This window comes from Sinohyriopsis cumingii, chromosome 6 (assembly GCF_028554795.1).
Source record: "Sinohyriopsis cumingii isolate HCF-2022 chromosome 6, ASM2855479v2, whole genome shotgun sequence".
Lineage (NCBI taxonomy): Eukaryota > Metazoa > Mollusca > Bivalvia > Unionida > Unionidae > Sinohyriopsis > Sinohyriopsis cumingii.
The window spans coordinates 114,776,696-114,795,331 of record NC_142966.1 but is presented as its reverse complement, the minus strand read 5'-3'; the positions used below and the strand labels follow the sequence as shown (position 1 = coordinate 114,795,331).

The 18,636-nt window shown below is 35.5% G+C and overlaps 1 protein-coding gene across 1 annotated transcript in view; it reads left to right on the top strand.

Moving 5' to 3' along the window:
* Positions 1-402: 402 nt before the first annotated feature.
* LOC149797773 (LON peptidase N-terminal domain and RING finger protein 2-like) overlaps positions 403-18,636 on the top strand; it is a 31,679-nt gene continuing 13,445 nt past the window's right edge. The window contains exons 1-9 of the mRNA XM_089962719.1: positions 403-1,059; positions 1,831-1,949; positions 6,355-6,477; positions 8,619-8,861; positions 9,631-9,691; positions 11,529-11,731; positions 13,160-13,281; positions 14,478-14,648; positions 17,557-17,747. Coding sequence (XP_089818845.1) covers positions 477-1,059; positions 1,831-1,949; positions 6,355-6,477; positions 8,619-8,861; positions 9,631-9,691; positions 11,529-11,731; positions 13,160-13,281; positions 14,478-14,648; positions 17,557-17,747 — 1,816 coding nt within the window. The 5' untranslated portion in view covers positions 403-476. The remainder of the gene's footprint in view (positions 1,060-1,830; positions 1,950-6,354; positions 6,478-8,618; positions 8,862-9,630; positions 9,692-11,528; positions 11,732-13,159; positions 13,282-14,477; positions 14,649-17,556; positions 17,748-18,636) is intronic.

Below are 18,636 nucleotides of genomic sequence, written 5' to 3'. Positions count from 1 at the left end.
ATCACATTTCAGTTAATATATTTTGTTACATAAGCATTAAGCTTATTAGTGATATTTTGTTCTTCTCGTTTTAATATCAATAATTGTGGTATTTGTTATATTTATACGCAACAAACATTGACATAGAAATTCACTTTTCATGATTCTATATTGACATATCGCTATTTTGCTTCATATATGTTTGTTTTAAACCTCTTAAATCGCTTGTTTTATGCAAACTACAAAGTGTGTCATTTCTGACTGAAGAGAATTTCTTAGTAAATACATATTTCTTAGTAAATACATATTTATTATAAACAGCGGTTACATAAAAATACTACTGACATTGAACTAGAAAAGTTGGCGATTGCAGCCAATCATAAACAAGGATTTTGTCACGTGCTTTTTATGTAAGCATGCAAACACGTTATATATACACGCGAATGAGGTATTTTTGATCTATAGGGGAAGAAGTGTCACGTTTGTTCACCAGAAAGATGGTAGATCTGGCAAGACAGGCCTTTGACACAAACAATTTTGACTTAGCCGCTGAAATTTACGACAGAACAATTCGTGAACATGGACCATCAGCAGATTTATATTTTGGACTAGCAGACAGTTACGCGCGTGCTGGTAACTTTCGGCGTGCTTTCGATACGTATTCCAAGGCTTTCAGATACGGAAAAATTGTTCCGGACAAATTGAAACATTTAGTAACAGCACTTATAAAAACAGTGGAGATGGAATCACCAGCAAAACTTACTTTGAACAAAAATGTTATCTTTACTTGTCTAATATGTCGAAATTTGTTGACAGAACCTGTGACTATACGTTGTGGGCATAGTTTTTGCCGTAAATGTATATTGCGTGACCAGAACGAAACGTGTAGAAATTGTGGAACAGTAGATCGATCTTTCAGAGCTTCTCAGGTAAAGTGCAATGTTCTTCTAACAACTGTGATTGAAAAATGGTTTCCGTACGAATGTCGCGCAGCGAGATTGAAAACGGAAGCAAATGCAGTCTTCGAGAAGCAGAAGTTTGACACAGCAATTGAACTTTACAATGAAGCAATTAAGTTAGGTAAGAATTTGCTAAAATTCTTTTTTTTTTCACAATAGTTTTTGTTGAGTGGGGGTGGTTTTACATATGACATAACGCACTTAATGTTTGCAGGCCTTTCACTACGTGAAGATTATTTCTTAAGAACGTGTTGATCGGCGTATGTGTTAAATATTGCCACATGCATTTTATCCTACATAAAAAGAATGTTCTGCAAGCAGAGGGTTCGAATTTATTGATCTTGTTGTATTGTTTTTATTTTTTGTCATTACTGTTGCATATTTTCGCGAATGAAGAACTTATCATCCTGCCCATATTTTTACTGTCATTTTGTAAAAACCAGTTTTATTTATACTTCATCAAAGAGTTTTGGTAGAAGAATCAAAATATAATTTCTATCCGTTTTAGTTGTATGATTATGGCTTTATGGGGTGTAATGCCATTTTGCAGCACATAACAGGCAGTACGTGGTGGCAAGCTTTCTCGCAGAGATTTGAACTAGCATGGACAGGGGTGAGATGTGCAAGTGATCTGTATGTAGCTTTACACCACTCGGCAACCTCTAGTTTCAATTGCAAGTTTTAATGTCTTTTGAATTTTTTTAAAAACAAACTATAAGTACAGCTCGGTTGTCCTGTCTTGCTTAAAACTTTTGTTTGAAATATGTTATGTGATTCCAGTCCCAAAATTACAAGATGGTGCAGTTTGGTATTTTAAAAATAATCAGTAAACTTTGTATATCCGCAGATCTTTGATCATTAAAGTAGAATTGATTATTATGTCTTTTTATAGCACCAAGAGACCACGTTCTCCTTAGCAACAGGTCACATGCTTATGCAGCACTGGACAAGTATAAAGAAGCACTAGAAGATGCAGAAAAGGTTGTGATGTTACGACCAGACTGGCCAAAGGTAGTCCTTGCTGTTACATGTGAACTATTAGTCTGATTCTCTTATACTCATTTAGTCCCAGTGTTCTTAAAACTTTTGGAGTACAAAACTCTAGACTCAAAGTGCCAAAGTTCCATATTATGCTTATGGTGTTTCTCTATCATTGAAACTTAGCAGTTTGGTATGGTGTTTATCATTGAAATTTAGCCGTTTGGTACATGTTTCTCTGTCATTTAAATTTAGCAGTTTGGTACCGTGTTTCTCTATCATTGAAATTTAGCAGTTTGGTTAAGTAGCCAAAATTAAGAACATTTAAAAGGTTTAGTGAGTCTTAAATTTAAACTAATCAAAGCCATGGAAGGTTAAACGTTTCTGACATTAAACTTGACAAGTTTTAAAAATATGGCTCTAGATCATTTACATTGCTCTAGTGTAAATATATTACATCAGGTCATGTAAAACCATATCCACTTACATGACAGTTGAAATATTTGACTTATGTTTTGAATAATGATTGATGATATATGTCAGTTTAGTGAATCTAAAGATTTTTTTGACAAGTCCACAAACCACCCAAGTTTTGTATTGGCATAATAGGATTAATATTAAGCATATATCTTAAACATGCTACAGTTTTTTTTGTTTACAGTAATTGCGTCCATCACAAAAGACTTGGCATAGTCATCAAATTTTTGGAATGTTACTTCACCAAATTGGGGGCCCAGAGTGGCCGAGTGGTCTAAAGTGCTCACTGTTACGGATCACTGCCATCTCACCTTTGTCTGTGTCGGTTCGAGTCTGGGATTCAGCTAATGTGGATATGTGAGAAAGCTTGCCAGTAGCTTCTCGTGGGTTGGTGGTTCTTTCCGGGTTTATTCTGGGGTCTTCTTCCACCATTAATACTGGCTGCCATGTATAGCCTATCTTGTGCTGAAAAATGGCGTTAAACCCTACAACAACTTTACCAAATTGAAAATGATAACTGCAAGACTTGACCAGTAAGAAAGATCATTAATTGAGCAAGTAAATGCATTTCTTTGAAGAACAGTTGTCGCAGACAATGAGAAATGTAATATAAATTCTTGTGTGAATTAGTACCATTTTAGCAAGTCATTATAGGAGTAAACTTCAGCAATGCATTTTGTGTATGACTGGTAGTACACTGATTTACAAATTTTATCAAAGTCTGCCTGCCCATGACAATTTTTTGTTATCTTGTCTCTGTTTTTTTTACTTGCTAGAGGGCAATTGTCTGCAAATTTGAGCTTGCTTGCAACTGAGTTTTAGCTTGTTTCTGGAGTCAGGCAAGTGGATTTGTAAATCACTGGTATTGTGTTATCATTTTAGACGTTTTTCATTAAATTAAGGAGTGAGATAGTTTAAACAAAACATGGTACCATTTGTAGAGGAGTTTCAGATTATGTTTTTATGTGCCACATATTCTTCTTACTGAAATTTGAATTCTCAAACTGGTCCTATGTTCTTAGCACATAAAGATTTGCAGTTATGTTTTATTTGGTGACATATTTTTCAGAAAACTTGATGGATGTGCCTACTCAACCTTTTTGAGATGAACTTTAATAAGATTATTTCATTTGAGCTGGAAACAAGAAATCTTTTCTCCTTCAGCCTGGGATAAGTTAGAATTTTTAAAAGACATGTAAAAGTGTTCTTATTTTCTAGCCCAGAATTTGAGATGAACTATGGATCCAAAATTGGATGGGGTTAATGTTGTATTTTTAAATCTTCTTAGTCAAAGTTTCTTTTAATTCATTTTCATAAAATTTGTATATACATGTGCTTTTTAGTTTCCATGCATGAAGTAGCTTGAACTATGCCCAGCATCTGCAGTCTGGATACCATTGTGAAAGTTTTGTTTTACCGCCACTGCTGCCAGCTTAAAGGTCTAATTTTTTTTAATTGAACTTAAAAATTTCTTACATCATTCTAAACACTCCCGTAGGAAATGTTACAGCTACCTAAATTACTCTTATCAAAGGTTTTCTGTTTATAGGCATAGTATTTTCATGGAATTTGGTGGGATATTTTTCACCACAGAGGGTTTAGATCAGTGATCTACTTTTGTGCTGGATTGCAAAGCCATTCTGGCTTATGGATTAATGATGTCTGTCTCAGATTATGGTTTGTGTTTAGAAAATTTTCACAGGAACACCTAAGCTGGTAATTAATGTGTACTGTGGATAACTATTCATTTCAATGAAAATTAGGTTACTGAGCTACATTTACATATTATAGTCCAGTGATTTTGATTAAACTTTGCTGTTAGGTCATTTTCTCTGGCACTACAGCATATTGAGCCAGATAACTTCATAAGCCATCAGTGAAAACTGTGTCACTGTGATCTGTATAGGTCATGGTTTAGTAATTTGTGCTTAATTTTGCAGTGCGCTGAGATTCTCCTGATTAAGGTTTGTGTTTTGGTCATTTTCTCAGATGTTGTTGCTCATATAGTCAGATAAGTTGCTACACATCTCAATAAACCACGACCAGCAAGGTCCACAGACATTGACTACCATATAAACAAATGAAACTCAAATTTTAGTAAAGTAAAAATAAAACAGAAAGTTGCACATTCCATCCTACAGTAGTTTCCTGCTTTTCAGTGAGGGTGAGTATACCTTGTGTTTTATTTGTTTGTGGGATCGTCAGCATCACACCTCGACAAATTCAGCTGTAAAATAGCAGGAGGTATGGTCTTAATGATATTAAAATGTAGATTTTGTGGTGGGTGTTAAAACAAATTATTAATGAAATAATATTTACCCGTTGCTATTGACAGATTTCCCCTCCAACCCCATAGTGATGTCCCACCAAGTTTGGGCACTCCCTTAAAAATAATGAATGGGCAGAATGATTAAGCAAGAATGTGCTCATTGTCCTAGAGGTGATCCAGTGTTCTAGAATCTTCTAATTCACCCTAATGGGATGACTAATTTTTTGTCATTCAGTTGGAGTAATTTCCTCCTGGAAAAGTACCAGCTATGCAATGGCTACAGGTAAGTATAACATCATTAAAATAGGTCCCTCTCCACCCTGCCAACTACAATTTGCCAGTGAAGCAGGAAAGCAGAATGAACTTGAATGAAATGATGAATGAACACATTTTCAAGAAAGCAAGTTCAGAATGAAGATTAATAAATAAAATGAACCAACATGAATTGATAAATGGACTTTAAATATTGATTATTGTTCAGGCTGCTACTAAATTTCCACCTTTGAAAGTGCTTTCTCATGATGGTCAAGGATAAGGTTTGATATACTGACATACAGTATGTCATCCTTTATAAGCCATGACCTTTTCTTGTCAAGTCAGATATACAGAAGCACTGCCATTGATGTGATTAGATAGTCCCTATTTGTTTTATCAGTACACTCTCTATTTTAACAACATTAAACAAGAATATAAATTTGCTGACATTCCCAACAGTGTATTTGACACTAATTGCTGTTGCAGTCATATTTTATTGTAAATTTATTTTATTTGATGCATTATGTAGTTTGCATTTACATTTTATGATTTACTGTGTCATTTCCATTATGATTAACTGTCATTTGCATTTTATGATCTGCTTTGTAGCTTGCATTTTATGATTTACTGTGTTATTTGCATTTTATAATTTTTGCATTATGATTTACTGTTATTTTCCTAACGATTTACTATGTCATTAAAAAAGTCTAACATGATAAGATATAAAGTTATAGTTCTTTCCCATTAAAATTCAAACATAATAAGAAAAGCAGCTATGGTAAATAGATTTCCATTTCATTTCAAACAAGCAAAAGAAAGCAAACCATTGGTGAAAGTGATAAATGCAAAACCTGGATGTATGTCTGAGACCATAAATGAAAACTGATGAGGTGATAGATACAAATAAAATGAAAACAATCTGAAGATTTTATACATATATGCATTTCAATGTCAGTGTCCCCAGCATCAGACACATGTGTAATTGTGAGCTTGTGTATCTGATAACTTATCATGCCTATCATGTTAGGCTGGACACAGTGATCACTTTGGTATATATCTCTGTCTGTCCACATTGTACATTAAGGTCAGTTTTAATAGGTTTTGCTTTCTAGCTTTAAAAAGGTAAGCTTGGAAACAAAGGGCATTTCATTTTTCTTATTAGCTTTCCCAGTACCTCTTCCCAAATGAGTAGTATGGAACGTCCAGTTTGAAATCCTACAGAAAAACTTGTATCCAATTTTAGCTTACATCATTGAGGAACATCCCATGATGTTTTAAGCATTATAGACAAGTAAAGAAGCAGTTCATTAAGTGAAAGAAAAATATGCTGTTATCTGAAATTCATGTACCTTGCAGTACTCAATGCATAGATACTCAATGAATTGACACTAATCAGAGCTGTCAGAATTCAATAAAATCTTTTCTGTATTTTTTCAGGGTTATTTCCGAAAAGGGTCAGCACTGTATGGATTAGGTCACTATGAGGAGACGGTGGTTGCCTTGCTGCAGTGTTTGGCTTTAGATGCATCTGTCAGCACAGCCGAAATGCTCCTATCACAGGTACATAATCTGTCAGCACAGCCAAAATGCTTCTATCTCAGGTACATAATCTGTCAGCACAGCCAAAATGTTCCTATCACTGGTACATAATCTGTCAGCACAGCCAAAATGCTCCTATCACAGGTACATAATCTGTCAGCACAGCCAAAATGCTTCTATCACAGGTACATAACAAGACAAGTTTTTTGTCTTCTTTCCCCTAGTCTGGAATCTGAGGGTTAAAGTTAAAGTATGAGAAATTGGAGGTCAGAATCAATTTAAAAGGGTTGTGTAAGACCTCAGCATGCAAGTCTTTGGCAGACTGATGTCTTCTAACTGGAGAAAAATTAAGACAACTATATGTGCGTGCTTATAGGTCAAGTCCAGGTGCAAACTGCACAGATCCAGTCCTGCCAACGCATAATGTACTGGCAGATCTAGGTCTGTGCAGTTTGTTAGGAGTGATCAGTAGAACAAACAACAGTGATTTACCAGCACATTCAATGACAACAAACCAGGTTCCATGTTGCTTTTAGTTGAACTCAACTTGTGAGTATAGATGGTGTGTGTTTTTGGATTTTTAACATAGCTTTATTAATGTGAGTTATATATCTGCAGTGTGGCAGTTATAGTTATATTTAGAACCAGGGCATCACGTGATAGACATGTGGCATCATGTCCCACCCATTCCCATTATCCTGACACCAGGCCGATCAAATTTAATGCAAAGCGCGAAGTGAGGCTGCTGCTAGTTCATTCAACACATGGCCTGGGATTCATCTACCATAGTATGCTTGGTAAAGTACCAAATGTTAAATTGACTGCTCTGGTGGTCTAAGTGGTTAGAGTGTCCACTCAGATGTGGGAGGTCATGGGCTCGAACCCCGGCCAAGTCATACCGAAGACTTATAAAAATGTTAATGGCAGATGCTTTGTTTTGTGCTCAGCATGAAGAGGTTAGTGTTAGGACTGGGACATGATACTACATGTCTGTGGCATGATGCTCCAGTGCTAGACATGACTGTAAACTGCCACACTATACATTGTAATGATAGAAAGAAAAATTGGTAATGTTACATTACAAATCCAAATCACACACACACACACACAAATATGCTAAATGACTTTTCAACTATTTTACTTCTAATCCACCAAATCATTTTTATGCATATCATGCCATTTAATGCATTTTGTAAAAATTGTTGACAATGTATCTCACTTTTCAATTACATACACAAAAAAATAGAGGAAGCTAACCTGAAGCTTTCATCCTTACGCTTAGGACTTCATCGGCAGACTAATGTGATCTCTACTGACTGTCAGCATCACTCGATGGAATGGTGAGTGCTGTTAACAGATTGTCCCAGATATGTGGCAGGTTGTAACGGCCCCCTTCCCTGTTCAGCATTGGTTTGTGTGCACGGATGTAATTTGATTCCTTAATCCCCCACTTGAACCACGCTTGTTTTCGATCTTGGATTTTTACATAGTTCCAAGTTATAGTATGGCCAGGGCAAACATTGTGGATGTGCCATGATACCTCAGACAAGCTTGAGGTTGTTTTTAAAAAAACCCAACTGAAAATGGAATATAGTTTAAATAAGTGTTCAGTATTCTTGTTTGTTGACTTGTGTCTGCTTGACAAATGTGTTGCAATTGTTCCTATCCTTTAAAACACTGAACTTTAATTTGATGTAAACCTAATCAGTGGTGCTAAATGATCATTGTTACAAACAGATTTATCTCAATGCTGACTTAAATTATATTATGTTGTATGAATAAACAAATAAGTTTGTTATATATTACATTCCTGTCAGCAAAAATCTGTTAATTTTTGTTGTTGCTAGGGATACGACAGCATATTCTACCACTTCTCCACAAAAAACAGTAATTTTGGTTATTTAAAAAAAAAAATTGCTATATTGGATCAGGTGAAAATGACAAGTGACGATGTTTTGGTTTTTAACAAAAGCATTAGCCTGTGTGTTAAAAATTTCCCAAAATGGTCATTTTCTGATTAAAAATTTATAATTCTAGGGACAAGAGCCCCAGGATTTTATTTCTGTGATCATCCCTGACAGATATATGATGTCATGGATGACCTTGTCTTTCAACCGATATTTTAATACACTTCTCTAACCTATATTCATAATTTTTTTCAGACTCTTCATAAAATTCTCTCCTCTTTGCCCCCTGATGATCCAAAAACTGTTGATTTGCAAAAACACATGAATCCCTCTTTATTTGATCGACTGATTCAATCGAATTTCAACACTGGACTACTGCTACCACAGATTTCTACTGCTACAGTTGACCAGCTTAAACAAATCATTGGCAACACAGTAAGCACTGCTACAAACTTCATTGATGGTCCGGATGCTGATTCCAAACCAGACTTCCAACAGGTAGATAGAGAAACAATACAACAGTAGAGAAGTCAGCGCCCATGTTTTTCTCAGTTATTTGGTATCTCTTTGAAATTTGTTTTTTAAATAATTAATGTACAGTCAACTCTTGTTACAAAGACTAAGTTCATTTTCAGTCATTGGGTCATTTACAAGATGATCCATCTTTGTAAAAATTGAAAAACTTCCATTTAAAGGAGTTATTGTCAATGTATGTGGTTTTAGTTTTGCACCCAAAAAAGAAGACGATTTTGTTAGTACCTTAATCTATGGAAGAACTATGACTGTCTAGGTGCATTATGTTCAGAAAATAAGACACCTGTCACTTCAACATTTACAAGTGCAAAGAAAGCACTTTATTTGATGAGAAGATCACAAGTAAATGTCAGGTAATTGTATTATTCTCCATAATTACTGGTAATTGTGTTCTCTACGATTACAGGTAATTGTTCTCCATAATTACAGGTAATTGTATTATTCTTCACAGTTATAGGTCATTATCTTGTTCTCCATAACTACAGATAACTGTATTATTCTCCATAATTACTGGTAATTGTATTTTCCACAATTTGCAGGTAATTGTTCTCCATAATTGCAAGTAATTGTATTGTTCTCAATAATTGCAGGTAGTTGTATTTTTCTTCATAATGTATACATTTTTATTCAAATGCTGTAACATTTTTGTCAGAATGAACAGAATTCAGTTTGAACAATCCAAACAAGAGAATCACAGCAATAATTGAAACCACTATTCTTCTTTTCTGAATAGGGGCAAGCATCAACATCTAGAGAAGACCATGGACTTGACAGAAAATCAGAGAAAATTCCATGTAAGTTTATTTTGGTGTTGTGACATTGTCACTGCATTTTTCATGATGCTAAGATGAAACATCACCTTACTTGCAAGCAAAAGGTTGTACCATTTTTGCCCGATGAATATTCGCCCCCAAAATATAATAATTAGTGATCTACATCCAACCCCTGTAATACATGTAGGTATACCATATAAAAGAATGGATATGCAAATCAGAAATTTCAGGCAAGAACTTCCTCTTAATGATCAAGAGTTTCAGTTGCACAGTTTTATTTCCCTTAATCAAGCTCCTCAGCTCCATGTTCTTGGACTTCTTTTTTGACAGGAATAACTAATATACATCTGCCAAGTATCTTTCCAGGTTTCCAGTTGATATAAGATTATCAGATTATGCTCATTGTTCAGTAGATGCCACTAATTAATATGCCTTAGCTATAAACGTGCTCAGAAAGATTTGTTTGAATTATTGTGATTAAAAAAATAATGAATATGCTGATGATTTTAAAATGGTATCTATTCTATACTACATCATGTAAACATTGACTATTTTTGGTACAAGAAAAATATTTTCATCCATGTACTATTATTTTACTTTGTATTAACCCTGCCTCCTTGAATTCTTTGTCTATCTATCTGTTTATCGAGCCATCCTTTTTTCCATAACTTAGACACTCCTGTGAGCACAGCTATTTTTAAATAGTACTAGCCATAGAAAGGCAGGCAGAACTTTGTTGTCTATAGTCCACCTGCACCAATTTATTATCTCTACTCAGAAATCCAATATGGCCACCAAAAGAGCCATCTTGAAAATTCTTTATATCGAATAGATGGTCATATCACCATGGAGTTTAACTATAGGACTTCTTGTGATGTCTAGTTGGTCCTAAATGAAAATGGTGCCAATCTGACATCCAGTATGGCTGCCATGGTGGTCATCTTGAAAATCTTGTTATTGCTACTCATTCGACATGATGGTTATGTCAACAAGACAGTTTCAGTAATGAAAATCAAATCACTACTCCTCCTGCATGGAGGAAGCCACGGTGGCACAGTGGTTAGTGATCTGGACTCGTGCCTGAAAGGGTGCATGTTTAAATCCTGCCACTGGACCAGCCTGGATCAGCTATCATGGTGTGTCTTTAGGCAAGGCACTTTATTGCAGTTGTCTTGGCACTAAATAACCTACTTGTGTTCTTTTGCCATAAAGCACCAAACCTGCTACCTCCTACATTTCAGCCATCTTAAAAATCTTACTATCACAACTATCCTTGAACAGAAAGTTATACTGATATGGGGCTTTCACCAGAAGACTTATGATGTCCAGTTGGTCTTAAATTGGTGCCAATCTGAAATCTAATATGGATTGTTTTTGCTATCACTTATGAATGGAAAGTTGTATCTTGAAATATTATCTTTACTCCTGTCAAAATTGATGGATATCAGCATGGGATTTTCATCAAAAGGTTGTTGCCAGTTAACCAAAATGGCTGCTTCAACTGTCTTAAAAGCATTGTTGAATGGATGATCATTATGACATGGGATTTTCACCAAGTTAAAGTGAAAATGGTAGTAAATCACTTAGCTGCTGAACTTTTTATTAGAGTTATTGGCCTTTTTATCTGATAAAAATTGACATCTACTTATAAAGAGTTCTCAGAGGAACATGTGCCAGTAGTCCCGCTCATATCTTTCAGATGCTTAGTATACAAAAATAATTAAGTGAGGACAGGAATGTTGATAGGCATTTTAAATAAGGACTTGGTATAGAAATCAGGACAATAACAATTTTTTTTAACAAAACACTTCTTGATTTTGAATTTTGTATCAAATGGCATGCCTCTCTTATATTGTAGCTGTTGGAAGCAGTCAAATAAAGGAAAGTCCTACTGTAGATTCCAGTTTAGTAAGTAAAGAGGATTTTGAGTGCAGTTTATGTTATCGTCTACTTTACCAGCCTGTCACCACCCCATGTGGCCACACATTTTGTCGTCAATGTCTATACCGTTGCCTTGATCATTGCACTGACTGTCCACTCTGCAAGAGCTCACTGGTTGAGGTAGGCATAACATGTGATGTTAGTCTATGTGTTTACTGTCATTATCTTTTTCTCTGTCCACAACTTTTTATTAAATTTCCAGCCATGTTTTTCTGTCTTTGTCTCACTGTTTCATTTCAAAATTATCTATTGGTTTTTTAAAAAAAAATGTTCATTCAGTACTTATTTAATATCTATTGAATAATTTGAACTGCATTTATAAATACTAGTAAACTGAAAACTTCTGTTTGCAATATGACTGTCAAAGTATGTTTTGAAATGTTCTAAATACCTCCATCAGACATAAGTAGATTTTGGTGGTAAAACTTTCAAAGGAAAGTCAAATATTGTATATACATGTATAATAAGTCTGCTCTAATTGCCCTTGGTGGATATACATAGCTGATGCTTCTTAGATTATTCATGGCTGAGATCAGGTGGTATCATGCAGGTCATATGTATGACTGGTGCATACCTTCTGAAGGGTGAATGTTGAGTGAGTGCATATGCTTGGCAGTGTCCAGTATTAGTGAAGGGTGAATGTTGAGTGAGTGCATATGCTTGGCAGTGTCCACTATTAGTGAAGGGTGAATGTTGATTGATGCATATGCTTGGCAGTGTCCACTATTAGTGAAGGGTGAATGTTGAGTGAGTGCATATGCTTGGCAGTGTCCACTATTAGTGAAGGGTGAATGTTGATTGAGTGCATATACTTGGCAGTGTCCACTATTAGTGAAGGGTAAATGTTGAGTGAGTGCATATGCTTGGCAGTGTCCACTATTAGTGAAGGGTGAATGTTGAGTGAGTACATATGATTGGCAGTGTCCACTAGTAGTGAAGGGTGAATGTTGATTGAGTGCATATACTTGGCAGTGTCCACTATTAGTGAAGGGTGAATGTTGAGTGAGTGCATGTGCTTAGCAGTGTCCACTATTAGTGAAGGGTGAATGTTGAGTGAGTGCATATACTTAGCAGTGTCCACTATTAGTGAAGGGTGAATGTTGATTCAAACTCAATTAAGACCTTTTATGATGATGTAGCACTTGAGAAATTCTTTGACTTTTTTATCAAATGCAATTTATATAACAAATTTTAAGCCTGTGTTTTAAGAATGATATATTTTTACCTATATATTTTATTTTACACACCATATGCTGTATTTTAGCATCCTTTGCCAGTCACCTTTTATTTAAAGGTACTGCAGTTTTATGTTTTTTGGAAAGCTTTATATTTCTGCAGTTCTTTATCTTTACATTTTTAGAACTTAACTTTTAATTGGCACCACATAGCCAGTACTGTGCTGATGTACCTATAAACTTCACGAAGGTATACATTAAGATACAGATCAGTCCAGTTTTTCATTTTTTTTTTTATCATTTGCTCAGCCTTCTTCTTGTTCTCTCTGTTGCTATTTTTAAATTTATTTTAGTCAAAATTCATTTTTAACAGTACCTGGCAGAGAGGCGACAGACTGTAACACAGTCAGTGGAAGGGATACTAGAAAACTATTTTCCAGAGGCTTATGCAGAAAGAAGAAAAACCCATGAAGAAGAAATGGTTGAACTTGCTAGGTATGTGATTGTGACAGTAAAAGAAATACAGTAGAGTGCCATCTGTCTGGTTGTTGATTAGTCATATTGTTTGCTCATAGAGCAGAGATGCCATCCATTACAGATTTTGCATAATTTGATAAAAAAATAATTTAGTGAAAATTCAACATTATTTCAATTCTATTAACAGTTTTAAACTGTAGTTTTTATTGTTGGCACAGGTAGGTAAAAAGTACTTAATCACAAACAGTACATACAGTGTTGTTTCTTACTGTCAAAAACAAGAAATCAGTTCACAATACTGTAAATGGATTAAAATGGTGGCACAGGTGAAGAGAAGAAGCTATCGATAATTCATGCAGATAACTACTGTTTATTGTTCAGTGTTTGGGAAAAAAAAACATGTTGAAGGAATTGAATGTACTAAATATGGAGGAATGGGGTCATCATTTATTTGACTAAGACCTTAACATTTGCTGGCTGTTTACAGGTGTGTATAGGCACATATGAAGCTGCAATACGATTATATAGAGATTGTTACCTTTGATGAATTATCCCCTGAACAAAATTTAAATCCCCAGTGGGAAAATGGCTTATGGGTGAATATTCGGTCAGAACCATTATCTCCCACTGGTTTGAAATAATTGTCCTTGTATTGTAATTGACTGTATTTAATTGGAGAACCACCTACTGTACGAATTCTTATATCATGTGGTTTGCAGGTAAGTTGTCCACCAGTGTAATTGTACAAAACATTGGTATTACTTTTCTGGCAGTGATGTCATTGTTTTGTATCATGGTTTTGTGTTTAAGTTGTTAATCAGCTACAATGGAGATACATCCATGCAGACTGTGGAGTAATATTTATTGCTTATAACTCGAGTCAAGTAAATGATGTTGGGGCTGCAGAACATGTTTTTGGGGGAGGGATATTTGTGATGTTAAAAGTCTAAGTGTGATAAGAATCAACACAAGTGCGCCATGACTTTTTTAAGCAGTAAATTTAGGGTATTTTCCGACATAAAGATTTTAAAATGACCTGTCGGCATTCTGCTTTTTTGTGTAACAATATTCATATTAATGTGATCTCAGTCTTTCAGTCCTTTTGTATTTTTTAGTAGCTCATTGTATTTGTAAATCTTTAGTCTTTCTTGATTCATTTTAATTGATTCAGTTGTTTTCAATTTCTGATATCAATTGTAGAATTTCTTTTTCAGCATGGGTGTAGACAAGCAACATGAGATACCAGTATTTGTGTGTACCCTGGCATTCCCTAAGGTACCTTGCCCACTACATATCTTTGAACCTAGGTACCGGCTGATGGTCCGGCAATGTATGGAGTCTGGCACAAGGCAGTTTGGCATGTGTATCTGCATAGGGGAAACTGAGTAAGTGTACTTCGAGTAGAATTATACTTGCATAGTTGTGTTTTTAAAAGTAAATGTACATTTTGAAAGGAACATGTATGCTAGTGTTAATGTTGGGAAATAAAAGTTTCAGGTGGCATATGTGTGTTTGGGATTTTTAATGTAACTTTAAAAAAATCTAAAGTCATATCACTACGATGTCTGCTGTGTGACAGTTTATAGTGATGTCTAGCACTGGGCTGTCATGCTGCAGACATGTAGCATCATGTCCCACCCAGTCACATTATCCTGACACCAGGCTGACCAATCCTAACACTAACCTCTTAATCCTGAGTGCCAAGTGAGGCAGCTGCTAGTACCATTTGTACAAGTCTTTGACGAACTCTCACATCTGAGGCAGATACTCTAACCACTAGGACATCAGAGTGGCCTTCAAGTAGCATTAGTTTTCTGAATGTGGATTATTTAGATTTTAAGAGAATTTGGAACGACAAATATCTTCTTCAAACCCCCCCCCCCCTTTTTACCCATTTTGCATATCTATTTTACCAGCTATTGAAACATATCTTTCATTGTGATTGTATCATTTAGGATTGGCCACACATTTCTCTTTAGGATATATTCCCTGATCACATAAACGTATGTTAAATAAATTCATGCCTCCTCCGTTATCCATCCCTCATGGAAAGATGAAAAATTGGTCTTTTATCTGTATATCATTAGAAAAAAATTTAAAGAAACTCTTACCCATGAAGACCACTGTCTGGTGCCAATGTTAAGCTTTCACTACAGTATTGTCAACTTGGTTTTGATGACCTCTATAGATCCTGTGAATATCTTTGGGATTTCAAGCCATCTATCTAGAAAATATCTATATTTGGGTGTAGTAAGGTTTTTACTATGTGTCAACAGTCTACTTAATCTCGAGATGTACATGCCTAGGAAAATCCCAGCAAAGTCAAACTTACTTAAACACTGGGTCACAAGTGTTTCAACCCTGTCTGGACTGGTTCCTCCTTCACACCTTGCTCGTGTTGAGAAACCTTTGCAAAGATTGGATTTTCGGCCTTCAATTGTGGAAAAACAAGTTAGAAGGCTTTACACCTGGAGACATAGGAGAAAATTGGTGCATGTTCAGGGACATGTTCGAACTCAGGAACATCTTTTTTCAGTGCCTCAATCCCACAACATGCTGATTTCTTTCTCGGACTGTTGAAAGAGAAGAAATTATCCCAGATTACCATCAAAAGCTACTGCTAGTTGATTTCTAACACTTGTAGGCTTCATTGCAGAGTTGATATTGGTCATGGTAAAGATCTATAAGACCTGCTAATCAAATTTTGACATGAACAGACCAAAATTCCTCACTTTCTTTACCAAATGGAATCTTTCATGGGTTTTGATGTGGCTTAGCTCTGATCAATTAAAGCTTATGAAACTACTATCATACATGTTTTCTTATAGCCTTAGCTTTCAGATGTAGGTTGGATGAGTTACATTCCCTGTCAGTGGACATGAACTATCCAAAGTTCAGATTAGATGGTCTTGCATTCCTAAGGATGCAACTGGACTTTTTGACAAGGCTTTTGTCTGCAGGCATATGTCATCCCTGAAACCATATCGTCATAGCTGACGTGGACCATATGCTCAGGTACTCTGAGGTCCCTGCTATCCGAGACAGCTGTTTGCAAAGTCAGTCTTAGCAAGTTTTTATCCCCAGGACTTAACTTCATTGATTTGAATTTGTTGGGTCCAGTGGGTGCTACTCAGATGACCACTAGACCCATTTGACATCAGCGCTGTCTCCTCACAGATGGTGATTAAGTGTTTTTGTTGGATTTGCCCAAAATCTTTGTCATTAAGAAGAGTTCAGTAATTTTCTTCTTAACCAGTATAGTTTTCACAGATCATGTGATAATTGGTTGTGCTGAACTTAAGAGAGCAAAGTCTCCTTCATAGAGGGAATCCAGCCATTCAGCCCTTAAAGGGTGTCCATGGTAGAAGTTGGATGCTCAGCATTCTCTCCTCTTTTCATCTTGTCTCCTAACATTAACTTGGTAATAATAAAAAAATAAGAAATCCATTTTTTTTGTGTAAATCATTTCTCAGATAATACCATTCCAATCACATTGGAATAAAACTTTTCCCAACCTCTCTGCTAATGCATCACAGTTTCGGTATTGCACATCTTGAGACTGGTACCAGCTAGCAGTTTTTAAGGGCGGCAATAATAGGAGTTTCTTCCCTTTAAATGGTGTAAGGGCAGAAAAGATTACATTTTCGTCTATTCAGGAGGTAGCAGAGTTTATTTTCATAACATTAATATGATTAGGCAAGTATTGTCTGAAAAAAATAATAAAAATTTGCTTCTTTTTGTGGTATCATTATGAGAGGACAAGTAATTTGCAGTGTCCAAATCAGTTTTGCTCCATTGGTTGAGTGTTGGACAGGATCTGTGTCCTTCAGTGCTGATGTAAATTGTTCCCATTTTCTTGCCATGATATAATGGCTGTTCTACTTAAACATAGATCTTACCCAGGGAAGGGAGTTTTAAAAAAAATATATGCCAAGGTACTTTGATTTCAGAGTTCATATTAAAATGATAAAATTCTAAATTGCATATATGGGTGAGTACTCCACATTAAAAGTGCCTTCCCTGGGTATCATGTATGTTTTACTGGAACAGCCATAGCCAATATTATGTTAAAAGCACCATTAAAAACCAAGCAACAAGCAAACAAATATTTATTTACTAACATTTTATTATTGAGTACACTAGAGCAAAATGTTGGGCTTTCAGACAGAATTTAGAAAAGGCCTCACATGAGTCATGAAAGAATTGTCTGGTCATTGACTCCGGAGTTTGATGGTAATAATTAGCTAAATTACTGGTCAGATTTTAAATGAAAGATATTCTCAATTTTTTCAGGGAGGATTTTTCAGAGCATGGATGCATGTTGGAGATTCGTGATGTGCGATATTTTCCTGATGGTCGGTCATTAGTTGACTGTATTGGTGGAAGAAGATTCAGAGTACTCAGTAAAGGCAAGAGAGATGGATACAACACTGCTAAAGTCGAGTTCATGACTGACAATCCTGTGCAAGAAAATGAAATTCAAGGTTAATTTCTATTGCACTAAGATAGACACAATCATTTTTTAATGAGCCAAACTTGCTAAACTGTAATACATGAAAATTTCTTTATAAAAGATAATAGAACAGGGTTTAATGTTTTTGAGCTTTACTGGTCATAAACTGGCAGGGTTTTTGCTATGGCCTTTTGTATTTTTTCTGTCATCGTACATCCCTTAGCACAAGTTTGTTATTACTAAACCTCCTTGAGGATTGCCATGAAACTTTACACATTTATCTCATAGTCTAGTTGGTTCTAAATGAAAATTTGTCCCCTTTAACATTCAATATATGGAGCTTCCCATGTTAACCAGGAAATCCGTGGAAAAGTCGGGGGAAGAACTCTAGTCAGTTGGGTACAATGCTGTATGGTTTATTTAAATCAGGTGTCTGCGATCTATGGTCTGCAGGCCAGATCTTGCATGCGACCTGGTTTTCTCTGCATATTTACATAATAGGGTGTGGCTTTGAAATCACATAACTGACCTGGATCTTGGAAGAAATTTACTGCCTGTAAATGTGTACAGAATCAGTAAATGTGTAAATGAATATGCACGTGGATGTGAGTGATGCAGGAATTTATTCTGATTAATGTATGTAATTCCACGTCTCTTTCTTGAGGAATGTTACAGACTTTCTGCTGTTTCTTTCCTTAAAAGTATTTGTATATTTCACTACATATCATTACACATCAGATTAATTTACTGACAATACTGATACAAATTCAGATATATAAAAGATGTGTCTTGCAAACTTAATTCTAAGAGGATATGAAACAGTTACAAGTTGAGTGAGGTATATATCATGCATTATAAATGCTTCATGCTGTTTTGTAAGCCTAATGGGTAGATGGGGGAAAGGTTGGATTACTAATCAT